The sequence below is a fragment of the Etheostoma cragini genome, chromosome 13 (assembly GCF_013103735.1).
Source record: "Etheostoma cragini isolate CJK2018 chromosome 13, CSU_Ecrag_1.0, whole genome shotgun sequence".
In the NCBI taxonomy this organism is placed as follows: Eukaryota; Metazoa; Chordata; class Actinopteri; order Perciformes; family Percidae; genus Etheostoma; species Etheostoma cragini.
Window position 1 is genome coordinate 21459314 of NC_048419.1, and position 22279 is coordinate 21481592.

At 38.3% G+C, this 22279-nt stretch overlaps 1 protein-coding gene across 3 annotated transcripts in view; it reads right to left on the minus strand.

Annotated features, from left to right (window-relative positions):
• Positions 1 to 22279, minus strand: part of LOC117955123 (rho guanine nucleotide exchange factor 12-like) — a 38031-nt gene that overhangs the window by 7534 nt on the left and 8218 nt on the right. For 2 of the 3 annotated variants that reach the window (XM_034889305.1, XM_034889303.1), the window contains exons 2-30: positions 17951 to 18042; positions 15446 to 15544; positions 15166 to 15215; positions 14185 to 14242; positions 13407 to 13591; positions 12533 to 12610; positions 12205 to 12324; positions 10324 to 10449; positions 9329 to 9454; positions 8847 to 8945; positions 8538 to 8648; positions 8046 to 8144; positions 7878 to 7920; positions 7252 to 7357; positions 6456 to 6593; positions 6289 to 6321; positions 5860 to 5974; positions 5514 to 5619; positions 5102 to 5329; positions 4288 to 4438; positions 3905 to 4074; positions 3666 to 3812; positions 2893 to 2978; positions 2402 to 2527; positions 1702 to 1816; positions 1475 to 1575; positions 1206 to 1283; positions 947 to 1022; positions 448 to 615 (exon numbers count right to left, since the gene is read on the minus strand). In XM_034889305.1, coding sequence (XP_034745196.1) covers positions 448 to 615; positions 947 to 1022; positions 1206 to 1283; positions 1475 to 1575; positions 1702 to 1816; positions 2402 to 2527; positions 2893 to 2978; positions 3666 to 3812; positions 3905 to 4074; positions 4288 to 4438; positions 5102 to 5329; positions 5514 to 5619; positions 5860 to 5974; positions 6289 to 6321; positions 6456 to 6593; positions 7252 to 7357; positions 7878 to 7920; positions 8046 to 8144; positions 8538 to 8648; positions 8847 to 8945; positions 9329 to 9454; positions 10324 to 10449; positions 12205 to 12324; positions 12533 to 12610; positions 13407 to 13591; positions 14185 to 14242; positions 15166 to 15215; positions 15446 to 15544; positions 17951 to 18042 — 3230 coding nt within the window. The remainder of the gene's footprint in view (positions 1 to 447; positions 616 to 946; positions 1023 to 1205; positions 1284 to 1474; positions 1576 to 1701; positions 1817 to 2401; positions 2528 to 2892; positions 2979 to 3665; positions 3813 to 3904; positions 4075 to 4287; positions 4439 to 5101; positions 5330 to 5513; positions 5620 to 5859; positions 5975 to 6288; positions 6322 to 6455; positions 6594 to 7251; positions 7358 to 7877; positions 7921 to 8045; positions 8145 to 8537; positions 8649 to 8846; positions 8946 to 9328; positions 9455 to 10323; positions 10450 to 12204; positions 12325 to 12532; positions 12611 to 13406; positions 13592 to 14184; positions 14243 to 15165; positions 15216 to 15445; positions 15545 to 17950; positions 18043 to 22279) is intronic. The other variant, XM_034889304.1, reaches the window with a different exon arrangement.

Consider the following 22279-nt stretch of genomic DNA (forward strand, 5'->3'; position numbering starts at 1 on the left):
GGCACCTTGTACGGCAGCCTCGGCCACAGTGTATGAATGTGTGTGAATGGTGAATGTATCCTGTATGATGTAAAAGCGCTTTGAGTAGTCGTTAAGACTAGAAAAGCGCTATATAAATACAGCACATTTACATTTACATTTACATTACTTTAAGGCACAAAAAGTTATACAGTGTTGCTTTAATATGCACTGTATACAAAGGAACACAAACTAAGAAAAGCAGTGGGAAAGCAGAAGACTTGCCCATTTTAAATACTGGTTTTTCCCCTCCTTCATTATTGAAAAAAATACTATTGAAATGAATGAATTAGCAAAACTGATCTGATCTTTAAGCGTTGGACAAACTTCCATTGCCATCCCCAGAGCTTGTGTCCCAAAACCCCAAGGACTGATTCCCTAAACCATTAAAGATACTAGGAGTACTTTGGAGTCAGTGTAGTTACTTACCAGTTGCCACTGGACGAACCAAGACAGTGTTGAGCTTGATGATGGGGCTGAATATGAGTTTGGTGTCAGCAACGCTGGCCGGATTCTTGCCGTGGAATTTGAGGACCAGACGCTCGTCCTGTTTCTGCAGTAAAACCAGGATGTCTTCGAGGAGGATTGTGTACAGCTCTGAAAGGAACATATAAAAAAATGTATGTGTGTGTGTGTATAAATACATGGATGGTTTGTAAATGTTTTTGTGAACTGGGACCTCTCTAGCTACCAATACACATTTCATACTTGGTCCATGCGGGGACTTGGTCCGGCAACCCTGGTTCTTAAGCCCCTTTGGACTGAGCTACTGCCGCCATTTTTCAACCCACATTTTTAGTCATTGTGTTACAAACTTCATTAGAGTGGGTAAATTAATCTGCACATCCTCTTCTTTATTGATATACAGGTGGAAAGTTTACACTGTATTTCTTTAATGTTATTCACATATATTGGTGTGTCTATGTACCAATTGTCTTGTCTTTATTAACTTTCCAGGAGAGAGGTCCTTCATGCACCATCTTTCTCTTGGTCAGGTCCAGATTCTGCAGGACAAGAATTAATTTTCAACAAAAAATCAACAAATAGCTTCTTTCACAAACCCAACATCTCCCACGACAAGATGTTCAGACATGCACTGACAACTTTTGTTTAATTGGATGAACCAGGGGAGACTTTATGTTGATCTCATAACCGTACAGGCTCAGGGAGGATAATTAGTTGCTTACCCTCAGCTCCAGGATCATGGGGTTTTCATTCTGTTTGAGTGATGAGAGGTCTAACCTTCTCTGATACTCCTCAAGCCTCTGTTGAGAAAGAAACACAACGCGTCAGGTGCTTAAAAAAAAAAACGGAAATTAGACAGGAGGAAAAACTTATTTTAGCTGGTATAGAGTTGGTTTGAATATTTAAAAAATCCATAAACCCTGAGTGTAAACTTAAATATAGCATAAAACCCTAACTGATATATATTTTTAAATGATTCTAATGTGTGTACCTGTTTGTTCTCAGCCTCTTTGACAGCCTGGTTGACGTGGTTGAGGATCTTTTTGCAACATTCGGCAGCTTTCTTTACCTTTACCCTCTCTTCCCCATCTCCTGTGGGGAGATAAACAAACATAAGCCAACAGCTGCTTGATGTACAACCTTTGTAAATGATCCAACTTATTACCAAAATCATTAGCTAAAAAGATCTGCAATCATATTGACACTTGTGGAGTTTACCTGTGTACTTGGCAATATTGTCCAGTAGGAGTGGGTACTTGGTGACTCTCTGCATTTCTACAGGAATGATGTCTTTGAGCTGCAGCCTGCGACACAGACGGTTGCTCTCAGCTTCCTGAAATAAAGACAAGAAAGAGAAACAAACCTCAATGACAGATAATATATGATCCAATAAACAGGACTTGTTATCTTCAGTTTAAATGCTGTATTTCTGTATAATTGCAGATAAAGATTAGGCAAAAATAATAGTACTATACTATTTGTAGAAATAGATTCCAGTGGTGGCACTGATTTAACCGAATATTCTTTGGCATCTGGTCCTTTGTCCTAGGTAATGGTGTCTTGTAAGCCTGTGTTAGCCGGGCATATTTTGTTGTTTGCTGGACACCAGAAATATTAATTCATTCAAGTTCTTCTTTAATCCATATTTGTTGGTGTTTAGCCTTTGAAAAACAATATTTTCACTGCAGTTAAAAAAAAACTGCTTGCACTCCCGCCTGCCACACACACACACAGGTGTATATGTATTGTACACAAAGTGGCCTGCACCTGTATTTACAGGGCACTCTATGACGTCGCAAAATATGAAAAGGAACGTTCAAAGCTTAATTCGGAAACCTCATTTGAAGCTATGATTGTAAAAAAGAAAAGATAAAAAAAAAAAAAAATCCTCTCCTTCCTGTATTCTCTAGTAACTGACCTGCATGAATAAAGTGAAACGCTGGTCTTTCTTCTGCCTGCTCTTGATGAGCTCCAGTGCAGACGGCTGGTTGCTACAGAAAGTTCCCACTGCTCGTTTGATTTTCTCCTCTTCTTCCCCACTGAACTGGAATCAATACACAAACACAGTACATCTACATTTGGATTTACCATTGCTGATGTTTTTAACCAGAGCAACTTAAATGCATGTGACAGTATACTGTAAACATTGATTGTTACATACACACAAACACAGCATACTGTATATGTCCTTAATAAATTCCTATTATTGCTGCATTGTTTCTTGTCACATAACCAAATAAAATAAAGATACAAGCAATCTTTATATGCTGTTGATGCCGTTTGTAAACGTAAATTGTAATTGTAAATTTGATAATGTACATTTCCTCTAGACCACTCTTTAAGCTGCCTTTGGATCATACGTTTTAAAGCTTTCATTCTGCCTCCTGCATGAACTGAAACTGATCTTACCCACGCAAGGAGATCATCTGCAATCTGCCCGATCACTGACGTCTCACTCCTCTTCCTGATTGCTGTCATCTGCTCTGTTACAGAAACTGTGGAGCAATATGAAAAGAAGTTCTGAAATACAAACATTCAGCATCTTGTTGTTGTTACTCAAAACAGCTGCGAGCCAATTTGCTGCTGACGTTTGCTCAGCTTGATTCTCTGATAACTTAAGATCCAGACAGGCAATGACTAAATTCATTCATCCGGTTAAATTATATAGTCAAAGGACCAACATCTGAAAACATGGCTTAAAACTGGATAAAAAGTCAATTTGCAACAGCTTCTGGCAGACAACCACAATGCTAACACATGGAAAGAGGGGATATGACGCCATCAACGGGCGATCAAATGACACGGGCCATGTGCTTGAACGAAATTACAAATTGCTTTGGGTTTAAACATTGTTAGAAACAATTCAAACACAACTTAACAAAATACTAAGTCTAGTCATTTTAGACATTTTAATGCGGAAAAGACAGATATATCTTTAAACTGATATGCTTTAACAACAATTATAAAACATAATTTAATCATTGCCACTACAAAACATTTTGTAACCTAAATCCTATAAATCAGTAAAAGACAGAAAGGAGAAATAGTATTCAACAACATGTCATAGGATTTTATGTAAATCATTTATAAGGTTAAAAATAAACATTTGGCAAATCAGTTCTATGATTTGTGCTCTTTCCTCTGTAGCATGCAGGGTATTATTAGTGTGGTAATGACGTTACCATGCAGCTGGATGATTTCCTCCAGGTTAATAAAGATGTGTTTGATGTCCTCTGGGGGGAGGATACTGTCTCTGTTCAACCTCTGCTGGAAAACACAGTCCAACACTTTCAGCATCCGCAAGTGTGCACGTTCAGTGTAGAACAGCTCTGAGGGTGGACAAACGGACAAGACAAGATCTAATTTATACTTTTTTATTTTCATGTCACACAGTTAATTCTGTGAAATTTCAGTGACTCACCGTTGATGACTTCCTGCCGTTTGATCTCCTGCTGGGTTAGGCTCGCCAGGACGCCTCGACTGACCAGACTCTGCCAGTTCAGAGGGTTTTCTTCACACTCCATCTCACCTCCCTGGTCGTCTTCACTCTGGATGTCGGCTGAACTCACTGGACACTGCACCTCCATCCTACTGCCGGCCGGAGACAGACGGAGAGAGGCTTTTTAAAATAGTACAGTGGTGGAAAGATGTCATGATAAACTTTATTTATTGCACTTGGAAAGAAACAAATATAATGTTGGTTATATTTCTTAATTTATTAACAAAAGATGCAATAGTCTACTATTACTTCCTTACTTTGTTTTCTATTACAAATACAAAGTTCTAGAGTAACCTTGTAAATACCTGAAAGTTTCCTGGTCTTCCTCCTGTAACTGCTCCAGGTTTGAGGGGCTGAAGTCAAACTGAGTACTGGTTGGACTTGAGACGCCATCGTGGTGGTCGCCATGCTGCAGACCCTCGCCCGGTCTTGGCGGGACGCAGAATGGAGACACATCTGGAGAGGTGAGAGGAGAGCAGTACAACACAGTGACATAAAAAAGTCATGTCTGTCTAACTTATGCAATTCCAGAGTACATGCAAATATTTATGCATTTGCATTTTCATTTTTAGTTCACTCTTAAAAAGGACATGCACACTTTTAATTTATAGTAACTCCAAACGAGAACTTTGGTATTTTTCCACCTGGATCCTATTTTACCATGTTCTTGTGTCTAAGTGACTAATTGGTCCAGTATTTATTGAGAGCTCTGCAGCCAGCAACCACGTTCTGGGCTACAATGTGTTTGCACAAAGGAAATTATGCACTGTCAATGTACGCCCACTAAAAGTGCTTGTTTATGCCACTGACTAGCTCAGATTGTTATTATAAATGTCTGAGAATATTATGGAACAATGGTGAAGACTTGCTTAAAATCTTGGGAGAGGTAAATTGTTGCTGGAAGAAAAATGGTGAGAGTTGCTGTGCTGATGAACAGAAAGCATAGGTTTGTTTTATCTAAAGGACATTTCCAAATTGTGAAAACAAAATTTCAAGGGTCAAAATGGGTTCACGAAATTTTCTGTTTCACAAAAGTCTTTGCTTCTTTCTAATAAAAGTTGTTTTTTCTCTTCAGGGAATCCCTAAATGAGGTGAGGAAGAGAAACAGGTATATCTTACTGGAGTCTGAGTCGTGTCCACTAGTATCTGAGGCCTGACCGGTGGGCGAGCTGTGTGTAGGGGAGGTGGTGCTGGAGGACAAAGATTGTGTGCTGGCATCCGATCCCTCACTGAGCTGAGTTCCACGGATCCGTCCAGAATTTGAATCAGACTGCTCAGGGATGCCGAGGGCTGGCTGAGACAGTAGCTTTGGTGACCGCTGCTTGTTCAGCTCCACGGCCTTACCAACTGCACACAAACACACATGTATACACGCACGGATATACACAAATACACCGCTTTCCTGTCTTTGGTAAAGAAACTTAGAATTAACTTTATAGCATTTATTGAAAAAAAAGGGAGATTGATGGTTTTTATTGTAGTAAGAAGTTTTAAAACAATAAACTCAATGGTTGAATTGTAGGTTTCTCACCTGAAGTAGAGTCCACTCTGCTCAGACGCCGAGGAGGGCCAAGGATGTTGGGAAACCGAGGCTTTTTTACCTTCTCATCACCCTCCTTCTCAGGCTTCATACTCTTCTGCTTGTTGAAAAAGGTACATATTTGCCTATGAAATATTTACTCGTATGGCTGCATTTTTAACAGATTTTGAGAACATCAAAATAATAATGTCCAAAATGTTATCATCATATTTCCTTACATATAGATGGACAGACAGACAGACAGACAAACTGACAGACAGACAGATAGACATACAGATTCCTTGTGTATGAAAACAATTAAGCATATTTCTGAGTGTTTCTGAACAAGGGATTGGACCTTCATCTTGGGAAGGAAATTGATGCGTGCTCGTTTATGTTCGAGGCCTCGAGGTTCCTTCACTTTCACCCCAAGGTGCTTCATATAGGTAAGAATCACATACTGCATTGTTTGGCTGCAACAAAAAAGGACAAAAAGCTGATTGCTATTCACTGTACTGTAATTCTACTACAGCTAATATTACATAATATTTTACCAATATGAGACTGAAACTACTGTCTACCTTTGAGGTCATTTTGTGTAATTAAGTGCAAGTTAGATACAACAAGAAAGCACTGAGAAGATGCTTTTATCCAAAATGATTCACAGATATAATTAGTTTAACAGTGAAGTACCAGAACAGAAACTAAAACGCATTTTCCAAAACTGATACAATATTGACTGTGCTGCAGCTGGTTGATGATAACATATCCAAAACTCCCTCCTTACCACTTCTCCTCTTCTGTGGGCTGTGACGTCAACCTGAAACAGACAACTTGGGGTTAGCACACAGACACACACAATTATACAAGGAAAATATGAGTTGAAAATACTGTGTGTTTGTGTGTGTTTGTTTGTGTGTGTGTGTGTGTGTGTGTGTGTGTGCGCGCGCTCACAGGATATCATCTATCTTTGAGAGGATGTGTTCCGCACAGGAGCATTCCTTCTCCAACGCCTGTTGGTCTTTTCCTCCCTCTGAGTCCAGCTTGGACAGCTCGTCTTCAGCCAGAGTCAGACCCATGCTGCGCTTCTGTCTGCAAACACATACACACGTAAACGCACAAATAACATTATTCACAGGGCCAACATCTAGAGATATTAGCTTTTTACAACCAAGCCATGATAGATTTGTTTCAGGAAAAGTAAAATCATTATTGTCAGAATGGTTCAGTGGTGGAAGGAAAAGTACATTTACTTTAAGTACCGCACTTAAGTACAAATTTGAGAAACTTGTATTTAACTTCTTTTCCATGCCACTTTCTACTCCTTCTCCACTATAGTTGGCTTCACTAGGATTATCTGACAGCAAATGTGTATTTTTTATACATGTATTTTTGCTAACAAAACATATTAAGATTGTTTTAATAAATAATCATCATGCTAAACATTTCCATCTTCACAAATAGGTAGTAAGGATTTGCTTGTTTTGCAAAACAAATCTTGTGAAGATGTCACTTTAAAAATGTTTATTATTAAAACTATCAGTCACAGGCAACATTGTATTAGGTACTTTTTCCTTATAGCACCTTCAGTGCTACTTTCTGATTGTACTTTATGCTTTTACTTAAATCATTTTTCAATGCTGGACTTTTACCTGTATTTTTACAGAGGTGTGTTAGTAGCTTTACTCAAGTAAATTATCTGACTACTTCTTCCACCACTGGAACGGTTATATAGTTGGGTGTCTCCTACCTGAAGTCCTCCAGGTTCTTGTGCAGGTCTGGTAGGAGTGTGTCCTGTAACCCCTGGGTGTACTGTTTGCAGAGCTCCTCAGGGATCAACTCCAGCCTTCGCTTCTCTGTACAGAGACACACACACCAAGAAATATTATCTTATCGCAAGTTTTAGAACCACATTTATGAAACTAATTAAGAAAACAGGTACAGTGAACATTTAGGAATCATTCTGAAAAGACAGTTCATCCATCTATTTGTGGGTCCAACACTTTGAACTACAAGCCCGACTCCTACTCTGTGGTATAATATTCCAAACTGAATGTAGAGATTCCCCGATCTGAAACAAAGGAACTGGACCTTGACATTATTTTTGTCAACGTTATTAGAAAATTCAGTATTTCCGCAGTCAAAGCAGGTCACAGATTTAGTTTTTAGTTTCTAGCACCTTTGCATTTCCTGTTTTTTTGCAAAATGATCTAAATGAGCTCCACACAGTGAGGTATACAGATGTTTAGATTTATTTATATGAAAAGAACACTGGTGTCACATCGATACTTAGTATTAACAAATAATCTGAGTGAGTATCTGAAATAAAAGGCTGGATGGTGCGTTCCTAACTTTTATTGTCTTTTTATCCCTTACCCACTTCAGCTGCAATTGCCTCTGGCACTGGTACTTTAAGATTCTGAGAAAGACAACAGGAAAAAGAAAGAGCGTTATATCAACAAATATATAAAAAATATTCAATAGGTCTGAAATGTGGTCTAAAAGAAAAAAAATTGACTAAAGGAAAAGCAAGAGATGACGTACTGCTGTTCGATCCATAAAGAGTGCGTGGAACTCAATGAAGAAGCGTCGGCTTTCTTTGGAGCTGGTCTGCTTGTGCATGTCCGCGTAGAGATAGCAGAGCTAACGGAGGGAATATAAAAAGAGATCTATAAAACTGTCAATGTGGAGTTTCTCACCTCATTTATAATAATAATAATTCAATAAGTAAGTGATTATATATATTTGTGACTTTATATTTGTGACTTGTTTTTTTAAAGATTTATGTCAATAGAAAAGAATGGACTTGAGGGTTGAGAATCACAGACAGGGTGGGGAAGTACAGAAGGAAGTACTGAGAGACGATTTCTTGTATGCCTGTTTAAGTTAAATAGAATACAGTATAGTAGAAGAAGGAAAAAGTAAGAAGTATGTGATATTTGGGTTCATCATAATGGTATTATCCCACACTGCTGTCGGATTGATAACATGTGTATTATATACCTTAGTCTTTTTTGTGTGTGTTTGCATAAATACCAAAGGTGCCGGGTCAAACTGCGAGACAACATGATGGAGGAAGACTGCGAGGTGAGCCGGCCGAGACTTCAGCGAGTCTATACTCTGGAAACAGCTACACAGTCCATTAATCTGACAGAGAGAAAGAGAGGGGGATCAATACAACAATTTGCTCCTGAAACTCCACATCAGGAGTCTGAATTTAATGAAAACATGGAGCCCTCGGACTCCTGACGTGACATCATTATTCAATCAGGTTAAGAGGTTTATTGTTTCACATTTAACTGTTCATTTCATTCATTAGTTGATTAGAAACATCTATTTAGATACCTGTTCTTGCTGAGAATCAAAGTAGTCATCTTCTGCTCCGATGATCTGGGGGTTGAGGAGGTAGGGAGAGCTACCCACAATGCACTGAGCACTGGAGTCCTGAGTGATACATTAGCATGGTTACATGCATTGATGGACATTCTAACACATTGTATTAAAAAAGGAGTTTCACATTAGCAGGCAGGATATATTCAGCCTTGTATGTAGGCATGAATAATATGAATTTATTCTTACAACTAAATTTGTAATAATTTACGACAGACTGTTTGATAAACCCCTCCCCTGGACAGTGACTGTCTAATCACAGCTTTGTAACGTAACTAGGCTTTTCAAGCCAAGGTGTTGCGAACGTTTGCTCAGCTTGTTTCTCTGAACTTAAGATTCAGACGCCCAAGGACTGAGTAACATATTATACCTTCTATTGGGTAAATAATTAAAATCAGCTCATTGTGTGTGTATGCGTGTGTGTATGAATATATTACTGTGTCAGGGGTGTCCTCAGGGTCAGCCGATTTGCAGAAGTTGAGGCCACCTCGTCGGCTGATGTCCGGGCTCTGACAGGGCGTCTCTTTTTTGCTAGGACCCTCTGTTAGGGGGCTGCTGTGCGTCTAACACACACACACACACACACACACACACACACACACACACACACACACACACACACACACACACACACACACACACACACACACACACACTAATAACAAGACAACACTTTGCCAAATTGATTGTTTAGACTGGTGCGGAATACTGGAAAATCCCTGGGATCGGAAAGTAGGACCATTTCATCTCTATTTATAGAAGTTGTGATAAAAAAGGGGGGAAGTTATTACAAAGGAGTCTGTGTAAGCAGTATTTTCAGAGAGGCTTCCTGTTGTAAGATTAGATCATGGGTACTCTTACAGTATACTTTCATTAATGTTCCTCTTTCAACAGCAGCACCTTATCAATGGTAAAAAGTTATTGTCATTAAAAAAAACACAACATAAAGCATCAACAAACAAGTTTAAATTGTCAGCATCTACCTAAAAGGCTTCTACTAAGAAATTGTTGTCTGACATCTTCATTATTTCTTTTGATTAATTCATAATTTTGTGTTCTTTTAATGTCTTAACTTTTTGTCTAATCTTTCTTACTATTTTATTCTACCTACCTGCAAAGAGACTACAGGTGGAAAATAGTAATGTGCTTAAACCTTGTACATTACATTGGTCCTAGTTTATATAAGGTTAGTGTTCTTTGTGAATTGTCAAATAAAATCAAATAACATCAAATCATAAAACAGTTTCTAAAGCCCAAGGACCCATTTTCCAATAGCTTGCTTTGTCTTGTGTCAGTCCAAAACCCCAAAATATTACATTTACAATACAGAACAGAGAAAATAAGCTGGAATTAATAAATATTTTGCATTTTTACTTGATAAATGGCGTAAACCACAATGCCATCCACCACAACCATTGATTTTTATACCCACAGAGTTATTGTTGATCGAGGGCCTGTCATTAGGGCTGGAACCCGGTAAGGACTGGGTCTGTTCCCTCAGGGGAGGCCCACAGTCCCCCTCCTTAGCCTCACTATTCCTGGACCCTGTGACTCCATCCTGAAAAACACACACAAAATTTGTTCACCCTCTTATCAGTTAAAAAGATCCTGTAGACTAAAGAGCCTGTAGTGACCTGTGGACGTGATGGTGGAGTTGAAGCTTAATTTAAACACCAGAGGAGTTATGTTGCCCAAATTGTCAAGCCTGACAAGCCAGACCCACATCAAGATGGTGAGTCTGGGAACTCAACATTGGCAGGGCTCAATCCGAGCAGCGGGATAAATAGTTGTCTTTCAAATTTCCTCTGCACGCATTAGGATAGCGCTACAACCACCCAGAGCAGCACTAGTTAAACTTTTGCTGTAGCCAATGGGCGAAACTCTGAACACATCTTCCTTTTTTGAGAATAACTTCAGTGCTAAACTCCAAGTCTTCCAGAGTCAGAACTGTCGCAACTCGCAACTCAGCTGTCCTTATGTGAAGCCCGCCCACCAACTCTATACACGATATGATTGCTGCTAGGGTGCGTCTAGATTTCTTGGCTACACAAAGACGAGAGTTTTGACACATATTGAGTGGTGATTAAGGGTCGGTGAATGGATAAATAAGGTTTAGCAGAATCATTTATATAATTTTCTCAAAGTTGCCTGGCAAGAAATGTGTCTACCTTTAAAACAAAATGGGGGTATTTTTCCACCTGGGTTTAATTCTTCTAATGTGGATTGTGCTATCTTTGCACTCGTCACGTCTGTTGTAAAGATTCAGGAAATGTAACTTCAACAAGAATTGTTGAATCATTGAATTGTATTGGTTACTTGTGTTTTATGTAAAGATAGTTGTATAGCTGAAACATACAATAAATACAAAACAAGAACACTACATATTTATTGGAAAAAGGCATCTTGAAGCTTTCCAAAAAAACTCCCATTTTACATAAATACATTTGAATGCTTGTCTCTGTGAGTGTCTCTGAGTCTGACCGAAAGTCAACACAGTAACTATGCACTATGCTCCATATTTAAATACTTTTTATTGAACTCTTTGTTCACTCGTGCCTCTATTTTGTTCTGTTTAGAGTATGTATATATTGTATGTATTTACTAGTGTGTATATTTTTGTTTTGGTTGTTTTGTGTGTAAGCACAGTGTGAGCAACGATGCTCCAAAGAAATATTCCTCGTATGTGTCCTCATACCTGGCGAATAAAGCTGATTCTGATTCTGAGATACTGTATTAGCCCACTTGATTAGCTTTTGTAGCTGACTGCGTGCACTCTTAAGTCATTCGAATGTTTGCAGTTTAAAAGAAAGCAACCGTGTGATGACAATTCCTCAAAAAGGATCAGAGCCTTTTAGGACGTTTTTGGTAATATCTGTTGATATTGAACACAGTTGAAATTGAAATCTTCTGCCACAAAATCTTGATTGGGTCCAGTCAGATAGCCGAGAGGATTATTCTATTATTCTGAATGGAAAGTCCGCTCTACAAATAGATGTTGTTTTGTACATGAAGAACAAATTAGAAAGGGAGGAAGGAGACAAAAATTCTTCTCAGCTAAAGTCGAATAAGTACAGACTTTCAGGGACAAAACTATTTAAAATAATGCATTTTGTGTCTAAATTATACGGGTTTTATCTCTGTTAAATAGTATTATTGAAGGAAAGAAGCATTTTAATTTATTTATTTCTAATTTATAATTTATAAGATTTGAACAGTAGTGTTATAATAACAACGTAATTTGTGTCCTTACTTTTGGTCAGACAAATTTATTTATTTATTTATGTAAAATTACAGTTTAAGTTTAGTTTTCTACCTGTAATGCTGCTGCTGCTGCTTTGCTGAGCCGCTCCTGCAGCAGTGAAATGTGCTTCTTGGCTTCCTGGACCTCCTTCAGTAGTTTAGGCCGAGGGTTTCTGCTGTACTCCTCTTTTACCTTAACACAAGTAAATGCCAAAGAAGCCAAGCCAAAAGAGGGTTCAAGTTATTTGATGATCTCTTAATTAAGGGTCAAATGTGTATAAGTTACTGATGGAAACATGATACAAGGAAGACAAACCATGCTCAACATATTCAGGAGATTGTACTATAATGTCTTCCCTGTATAAGGAAATACACACAATCTCATTGCATCATTCACACACCTGTAGGTCCTGTTGCTCCTTGGTTAGCATCTTCTGCAAGATGTCGGCCTTTTGGCTGTGCATGGCTTTGTTCTCATCCTAAGAGAGGAAATAAAGAAGAAACATTGAGCCAAAAGTAGTCAGAAATACATCAGTATTACTCTAACACACACATGTGAGTGAAGGAAGCTTGAAAAGTGAAGATAAGTGATACTGATTTGACTAAAAGTGAAAGAGAAAAAAGGGGAAATGTGAACGTTCATAAATAAATCCAGTGTGAGATTTAGTACATTCTGCATGTCTTCAAATTCAAGAATTAGAACTGAATGAGAAAGAAAACAGAGATAAGAGGTAAGCAGATGAAACAAATTGTTTACAGTTATTTCAGATTTTATGAAAATTAAGTCTCTAATTTGACACATCCAGTGTTACAAAAATGACAAATTATTGACACAGTGCAGCAGTCCAAGCTGGCAGAAATGAATGGATACGATAGGGCTAATTAAAAGATAGGTTAAAAATAAGCATTGAAGTTACAATTTGTGTGTGTGTGTGTGTGTGTGTGTTAAATTTGTGATTAAACAGGCCTACAGTATTTAAATGATGTAATCTTTAACTCATGATATCTATCTATTCCTCAGTATTTTATTTATACCTCATCCTTTATGTTATTTGGTTGCACATGCATATTGTTATGGGATTGTAACATATTTCTGAAGAATTGTCTGGGTTTGAGAAAGTTAGGACGTAGACGGATTTGGTATTTCTCTGCACGCTCCCTTGACCTATTAGTGAGAGCTAAATGCTATATAATGAAGTGTCCCCGTCCTTTATTAAAACGATAGAGCTCTGACAAGTAGATACCACATATGGAACGTTCATTCTTCTTTCTTACCCCATCAGGCAGAGAGGAGGTGACGTGCTCCCCACCTGGCAGTGCAGGTGAGTGGGGCGCTGAGAGAGAAGAGGGTGGGTTGACCTCTGCCCCTTCCTCCTTCTTTTCCTTCTCGTCCTCCTCCAGGGGGATGTTAGGAAGCCCTGGAGGCCTCCCTAACACTGTCAGGGCTACATAGGAACCCGCTGCCAGAGAGGAATCAAGGGAAAGGAATGATGGGAGGGTGAAGAGCAAGAAAAATGCTGATACATGTATAAAAAGCATCCATGCCACCGTGAAGATGTGATCAGCAAAACCAGCTGAGAGAAAGAGAAAAATGTGACCACATAAAGAGCACATATTAATGCTAATAAAATGTATTAAATCATGAATTCTATGTCTTGTCCAAGCCAGCTGTCCACACAACTGAATAGGAGAACCGCAAACCTCTCTCTCAAAATTAAATCTTGTATATTTATTTCCACAAGAAATGAAGGTCTTAGTAGCTAAGACTCAGAAAGTTGTGTGTTTGGGGGAATGTTTGTCTAAGCACATCACAGTCAGCCCATATGTGGATTTAATGACTCCAGTAACTAAAAACAAATCTCAAGGGCCGATAACTCCAACACCGGGCAACTCATACTAAAAATATCTATATTAATAAATAGCACTAGAGGTAAGAGAATAATTATGTATTTCTGATTCTGGGATAAACTGTCCCTTTAATGTGCTAAATCACTGAAATGATACTGAGTGAGCATACAGCATATATAAAATGTATTTAAAAGTGCATACTTACATTTTATCAGCTTTACAACTTCTATGTGGTTTGAATGTGTAACTAAGGTCCCATTAACCTGTCAGAAAACAAAAGCATCGGGAAATCAGCTCATGTGTTGCACTGAGTAAAAACAACTGCTGATGCTCCCTGCATGCATTCTAACTTGAAGGTCTTTACTTTAAAGCCACAGTAGTAGGCAATGGCAGTCATCTAACCGTTGGTTTGAAAGGATGTACTCCTCACAATGACACTTTCCTAATGCACTGTGTGGACGACCTATTACACACTCCCAATCATTTCTATTTGCTAATTAAGATTCCTAGTTAATTGATTGTGAAGACAGCAGGAGGCAGCTCTGCAGCAGTGAATGTTTACTTCAACAAAGAAGAAACCTGGATTTAATCATTTAATCAAGAAATTCATTCCTGTGAGGAATCTGTGGGGTTGCAATGTTTTTTTGTTGTTGCAGAAATACTGACTCTAACATTCACGCTGTTACTTAAATCACACAGAGAGACAGTTGAGGATACGCTAGGATGTGAAACGGTGCCTTCCAGTTGAACTGAGAAGTTGGAATTCAGGAGTACACATAGTACTGTCCACCTTTTTAATCTGTTGACATGTTACAACAGTGTATGTAAGAGCAAAATGCTGTCCCCCCCAGCCCATTAAATAGGATTCTCCAGCTTGTTACTGGAACACGGTCCACTTGGGTGTGATGAAATTTCCAGTTCCAACTTCTGACCCCGAGAACGAAGCATAGACTGGCTAGATCCAGAGTCAACCTACAACGACTCAGTATGAAAGTTTCAAAATGTGCACCTACTGAGATTGAATCAATACTCAACCTTGTCAGATTAGTTTAGAGATCTGAATTGGTGTATCTCTACACAAAGCTAAAGCTTAACAGATTTCATCCTTTAACTCACTTTCAGACCAAAATATGTTTCTGTTTCAGTTTCTGATTCTGGAAGTAAGAAGGGAATACATAATTCCCACCTTAATGATCCGGTCTCCTGTCTGAACACCAGCTCGCATTGCAGCTCCATCTATCACAAAAGACAGAACACAGCCAAGTGGGTTGTGGTCAAGTGTGTGTATGTTTTGCAATCTTTGTGACGATGAATTTCTGTTTTAAAAGGACATCTCTGTAATGCAAGTTGGGAACTCACTTTTTCAAAGAGTTGCTTGAAGGTTAAGACTAAATTTTAAGTTTAACATTAGAATGACTGTAAAGTATAGAAAGATAAACGTGTGTGTGTGTCTGTGTGTGTCCTACCTTCTTTAACCAGCTGCACAAACACAGGGTTGTCTCCACTTACAGTCAGCCCAAAGCCATTTTCATCTCTCTGGATTATCACACACCGCTGGACAAGACCTATCATTTGCACCAAAACACACACAAACCTATTGCATTAGATCACATGCTGCCGATGGTGTCGTGAAATAAGATAAAACTAATTTTGGATGCGAAAAAGATGATCCAACTTCATGGTATGATGTTTATGGTCTGGTGCAATCTTCGTCTTGTGGGAAACATTCTCCACACAGGAAGTGACAAATCAAGAGTCCGAAGCAGAAAAGGTTTTTAAATAGAAGCCTGCTCTCTTTCTAACAAAAGCTGGACTCCCCATCAAGGGATGTTTTTCCCTCTCTTGTCTCTCTGATACACTTTTTATTATAATATCAATACTTTGTGTATATGCTCAACGTAAAAAAAAATTAAGAGGGCCATTCAAATAAAAAAATGTATATAGAACATCTGCATAAAGGGTGCCTGGGTAGCTCAACTTGTAGAGTGTGCGTCCATATACAGAGGCTCAGTCCTCAATACAGCGGCTGCAGGTGTAGTTCCAGCCTGTCGTCCTTGCTGCAAGTTATTCCCCCGCTCTCTCCCCTTTCATGTCTATGCTGTTCTGTCAAAATAAAGGCCTAAAAATGCCACACACAAAAAAGAAGAAAAGAAATGCATAAAACCAAGCGACAACATCCAGGCTTGAAAAAGTAAAGCCAATGCGGAAGTGCCTTGACCCTGTATTCTTTCTAGCCATAAGAAGGTGACTCCCCTGCTTGCAAAAATAACTGACTGTAAATGAATTGGTGTATTACCTCAGTAAACATTTTTCCTAATTACTTTATTGTCTCAATTGCTAGTTTCAAGTCTTCTTCCATACAGAGTGATGCGCTAGCAAAGGTTTTTAGGAAATTGACTTCTCAGTTCCTCCTCATTCTGTAAAAGTTAAAAAGCGTGTCTAATAAACAATGCTATGGAAAAGATGGAGAGTATGGATGGATGGAGTAGGTTTAAAACCTGCCCTGTGGAGATTTACATTAATGTTAACTTCATCAAAATGCATTGTGTGTATCCTTAAGGCCTAACAAACATTAGAAAGAAACAATTTCTTCTTCATGAAAAAGTTCTAAAAGCAGATTTTTTTTTAAATAAAAATAAATAAAATGTGTATTAATATTTGCTAGCTCTTAATCTTCTTTTTTCACTGACTTCGTGGGCAATTTTTACTGGCAAAACAACCATGAAACAATGCATAACACTAAGAATTCTTCTAGTTGAAAAGAAATCCACAAGTCACATTTAACCTCCTCATATCTATCAACCCACCCTTTTTCTGTTGTATTTACTATTTGGTATGTCCCATGACCGCATCACATGCACAGCCAATAGTACCCGTTTAAATCTGCCATGACCCAGAAAAAACCAGCCCCTCCATTTATGACTTCTTTCATATTCTTCTACTCTAACTTCACCAACACCCTGAAATCTGCACAGACAATCTGCCAGTTTAAGAGACCTCCATGAGGGAGGTTTTCCTGTAGCCACTAAGTGAATTTAGGGACCCAAAATCTGCTTGAAGCAGGTTTCCCTTCTCCCACTTCAAAGAACAATCTGAGATAGCGGAGTGGATAATTGGTTGTCTTCTGGCCCCAGGGTGGGGAAAAGGGCAGGAAGGATTCATGTGAATCCAGCAACCCAGGCAACCACCTTTACAACTTATTTCTGCAGACACCCAACACCATCTCTGTTCACCCCTGCACCAGCTCCCGTGGTAAACTCTGGAACAGTTCAAATTAAACGTACGGCAAGGAGACAGAAAACTTTATTCAAGAGTAAAGACGAACAAGACTAAAACTGTCATTCAAATCAAAGTTTACTTACTGAACTCATAGTTCTTACATAACTTAATCAGGTCTGCAACTAAAAAACATTTTTTGTTGGTTAATCTGGCAAATTTCTTGATAATCTATTTTATCATTTTATTTGTAAAATATTTTAATAACAAAAATTGCCAATCATAACTTCATTAAACCTATTGTGACATATTTAAATTGCTTGTTTTTTCTGACCACTAAAATCTGAAGATATTTAGTTTACCGCCATATATAATAAAATAAAACAGCAAATGTTTACTTTTGAGAAGCTGAAACCAGAAAATGTTTGTCATTTTGCTTGAAAAGTGACTGAAACTATCAATCAAGATAGTAGGCGGTTATTTTCCTGTTGATCGATTAATAACTAATGGCTTCTGTTCACAATGCAATCTCAACTCAATGCAAGTGTCTAAATGCGAATGCGTTTTGATTGCAAAGTGCTGTTGTGGAAGTTGTGATAAGAAAGTTATCTACAAATAAAAAAATAAAAAGAAACAAGGAAATGTCAAGCACTAACAAGAAATGCTGCAGCAAATTAAAGAAAACTAAACTAAACTAAGTATAAAACACAAGCATCAAAATCAGAGGACAGGAATACATACATGTGTCTCTTTACCTGTTGGGTCAAACTCATGTTTGAGGGAGACGGAGGATTTCTCATTCTTGGGTTTCTTGTCAGTGGGGTCCTTGTTGAGAATGCTTGGGGTCCTAGAGAGACATAGAGCAAAGTAAGAACACACATATGAAATAAATAAATGCATAGTTTGTTTAATCCATCCAAAAACTGGGGTTTAAAAAGGCAAATTGTGTTTTTACCAGGGTATTGTGCTGGACCATTTCTGATCTAGCACAGTGACTTCCTGAAGTCTCCGGTGACAACAAAAATTTACATTTTTACATTTCGAATTAAACAAAATGTTCTTAGTTTTTTATACCTCTGGACAAAGCCGACTTGAGGTTTCCCTGTTTCCAGTATGAGCTAAGCTAAGCTCACTGGCTGCCATCTGTAGCTTCATATCTAACAGACAAATGTGAGTGACATCAATGTTGTCTTCTAACACTCGGCAGGAAAGTGAATAGCCATATTTCCCAAAATATCTACATTCAATGTATACATAACTATTTACAAGCAGTTGGAACATGTTTTGGAACGTCAAAGATATGCTTAAACACGCAATCATAAACCTGAGTAACAATATAAACCTGCTTTATATGTTGATGACAGGACCCAGACATAAGTTGAGTAAAATGGATTCACCTTCCTGCCAATGAACGCAAAAATAAACGAGAGGTGCAGGTGTAAAATACAGTTCATTTACTTTTAATACTGTGTTCCCCACATAGTTGGACATGTATTCAGATCTTTCCTCCTATGGACAACAGCCTTCTTTGCCACTCATACAGTGTACCATGAAAACTTACACCCTACCTCAGACAACCAGTGACATATATTCTCCAATCATGTGTATACTACTGTATACCAAAGTGGAAAGATAAAGTTGGAAAGTCTAATTTGGAATTAAATGACAATAAGAAAGACCCCAACAGGCACCGTGTACTCCCTCTCTTTTGGTATTTGTTTAATATGCAAACCCCTTGTGGGACCACTTTATATTAATAGCAGAGGTTCCCCTGTTCTTGCCCCCCCCCACCTACACCTCCTCCTACTCGTTCCGCAAGAAGGGTTTTTGTTTGTGCTGCTGTTCCTCCCATGGACAATGGGGGCCCTGGGCTTTTAACAATGGCTCCCACGTCAGAGCCAACTTACTATACTGTGGCTTTGTGGGACAGATTCCCGGAAATGGAGACTAGGGTTCTTGGCTCGGCTCCAGTTTCCTGAATGTGTGAGAAGGCTGGGAAAGAAAAGGAGGAGGGAGACGAGAAGGAGGAGGCGCACATGTGTCTTTGAGGAAAGACAGAAGACTAGGGCTGAGGAAATTTTATCTTACATGTAGCTCCCAGAGTGTGTGGACAACCATGTCTAAACTAGCCTTCTGGGGCAGAGAAAAGATGAGATAAATGAAATCGTACGATATCGTAATTCAGACAAATAGGACACAAAAACCTAGTATATCTGATAAATGAACCAAACTGGAAGAAACTGAGCCTTCTCTCTTAGATACAACACATTGCCATGGGTACAAACTAAAAAGGGGGACATTATGTTGAATAGGAGAGAGTGGTATGATGGTAACCTCTTTTGCTGTGCGATTGGAAGGCCCACTTAGGGGAGCCTCCTTGCTGTGGTGGGAGATTAGCAGTTGATAAGACATGGTGAGACAAGGACAGATTGCATCCAGCTCAGTGGGTGGCAAGCAGCTAAGTACATACTGGTGGATAAGAGGAAGGAATTCAGCTTTCAGCTTCAGATATTTAAAAGCACATTCACGAAGCGGTTTATTCCAAATGTACTGTACCGAGACACCTAAAAGCATGGTTTACGGGTGCAAGGAGAGAGATGTTCATAATTGACTGGTTCCTAAATCCCTTCCCTGTGCACAAATAGTCAAATTATATTTTAGTAAGCTCAACTGTAGGCACAGCACGCCTGTTAAACTTTGGATTTCTTCACATGTCGTAAGAGAGAGCCTCAATATTTACAAAGCAATGCCACCTAAAACCCAGGGAACAATGGTAAGTAAGGCTGGGCATTATGTATTGATATTATATCTACATTGATACAGTATATGAAGCTAGATGTCTCAAATTTTGGACTTTGTAATATCCTCATACGGCATAAGTGTTGTCTTTTCTTGGTTTTAAAGGATGCATTACAGTAAAGTGATGCCATTTTCTGAACTTAGCTGACTGTTTTAGTTGTTTTATTATTTGATTTTACCCACTTAGACGTTTCCATCCACTTTTTAGGCGATTATTTATCAAAATTATTAACATTTAGTGAAAGCACCAATAGTCAACCCTGCAATATCGCCACATCATCAACATCGATGTATGTGGTCAAAGATATTGTGATATTAGATTTTTTTCATATTGCCCAGCTCTACTGTAAGGAACAGGTTAAAGTAGCAAAGCCATAGTCAGCGTGCACTTTAGTTTATAATAGTTTAGTTAATAATACTGACAGGTCAGTAAGTTTTATAAATATATCTTTCAATAATAATAATAATACATCCATACATCCATCTTCATCCGCTTATCTGGTATTGGGTTGCGGGGGCAGCAGCTCCAGTAGTATAATAATATTTAGTATAAGTATATAATAATACAGAAGTAAGAAAATAAGGAACTTTAAAAAGAATTGCATACTTAATAATATAAAGGAATTGCAATTTTCCCATATCGTTCAGCCCTAGCTCTGACATAAGATGCCCAGCTAACTAGCTTACCTACAATCATAACACAAGAAGCGCACATATAATAAATAACTAAAATTATTGTGGTAACAGATAACACTGAAAATAGATGAATTAACAACTAGCTAATTCACATCCACAGTGTAGTATTTCCCTAAGCTGGTTTTAGATGCTGTTAACAGTAAAAAAAAAGCAGCTGAAAACGTTAACTGCAGCCAGACACGGCGTTTTCAACCAACGTTGACCCCAACATGACCCCTTATACATCACACCCTGTATGTTACATCACATACGTTGTTAAATCGAAAAATATTAATAATAGCAGCTCTAAAGAATCATGGCCAAAATATGGCGTGAGCGGGACTAACAGTTGACAAATAAACTTTAAAGCAATTTTTTGTTACCTTTTTTTTTAGCTGGCATTTATGGCAATACCAATATGTAATAGTCTACTTTAGGCAAAAAATGTAACATTTAAAAAAAAATGTTAAAAGATCAATCTTCCAGGCTATAAACCGAATCACTGACACTTACCAACAGCGGTATGGCCTGCCTCTGTAGAGGTTAAGCATTTTTCTGGTGTTGTGCACAGTACTTTTGAAACATCAAAGGTTCAGTAGTTCACCAATTAACAATTACAAAAAGGAAATGTTTCACATGTCCATGTGAAACGTTTACTGGCAACACAGGAAAAGGGGAATCATTAATTTAGTAATTGTTTAGCATCACGCGGCTGGGATACATGGGTCTGCTGGCTAATTTGTTCAGACTTTCTCACTGCACAGTTTCCAAAGAAGTAACAAAAACAAACAAAAAAACATGCAGCAATCAACTAGTGCCTCAAATGCCAAAAATACCAGACAATTCCTCTGGGATGATAACGGCAAAGCACTCAGCTCCAGAGGGTTGGAGACAAAAGCCCACTGTGGAACAAACTAAAAGTCCACATACTACATACACTGGACCTCGATGTGTGTTATGAATGCAGTGAGATATTGTGAGATACCACATGATTTATGCCTCAGTAATAGTTAATTGATGATTTGGCTACATGTTAATTAATTAATACAATTAATGTAACACTATTAAAAAGTAAGAAATAATTGCAACAACAGTGTAATGCTTCAGTAGTTTGTTAAAGACCTTAAAGATTGGGTGTTACACTTATGGAGCTTGTGTAATCAATAAAATAAATTGGAAGAATAACTTAATAGACTCAAGAACTCCCTTGTCCCTCATGCCTTTAGACTACACAGCTCCTCAATCAGGGGAGGAGGAAATAGGGCAGAGAGGACCATACATACTGTACATACATAAATACATACTGTACATACATAAATACATACTGTACATACATACATACATACACACCTGAACTTACAACAATACTTGGTCACTATAAAACTTGACTCACCACTGACACTTGACTGATAATTTATGGTTATTATCTTTTTATAGCGGAATGTTCTAATTGTTGTTATTATTATTACTACTGTTATTATTGTTATCTTTATACTGTCTTCTATAATGTATTCCTGCTGAAACTGATACTGGAAAATTCAATTTCCTTGCGGGAGTCTACCCAAAAGGATTACTAAAGAGAAGTCTAAGTCTAAGAAAAACCTTGCAAA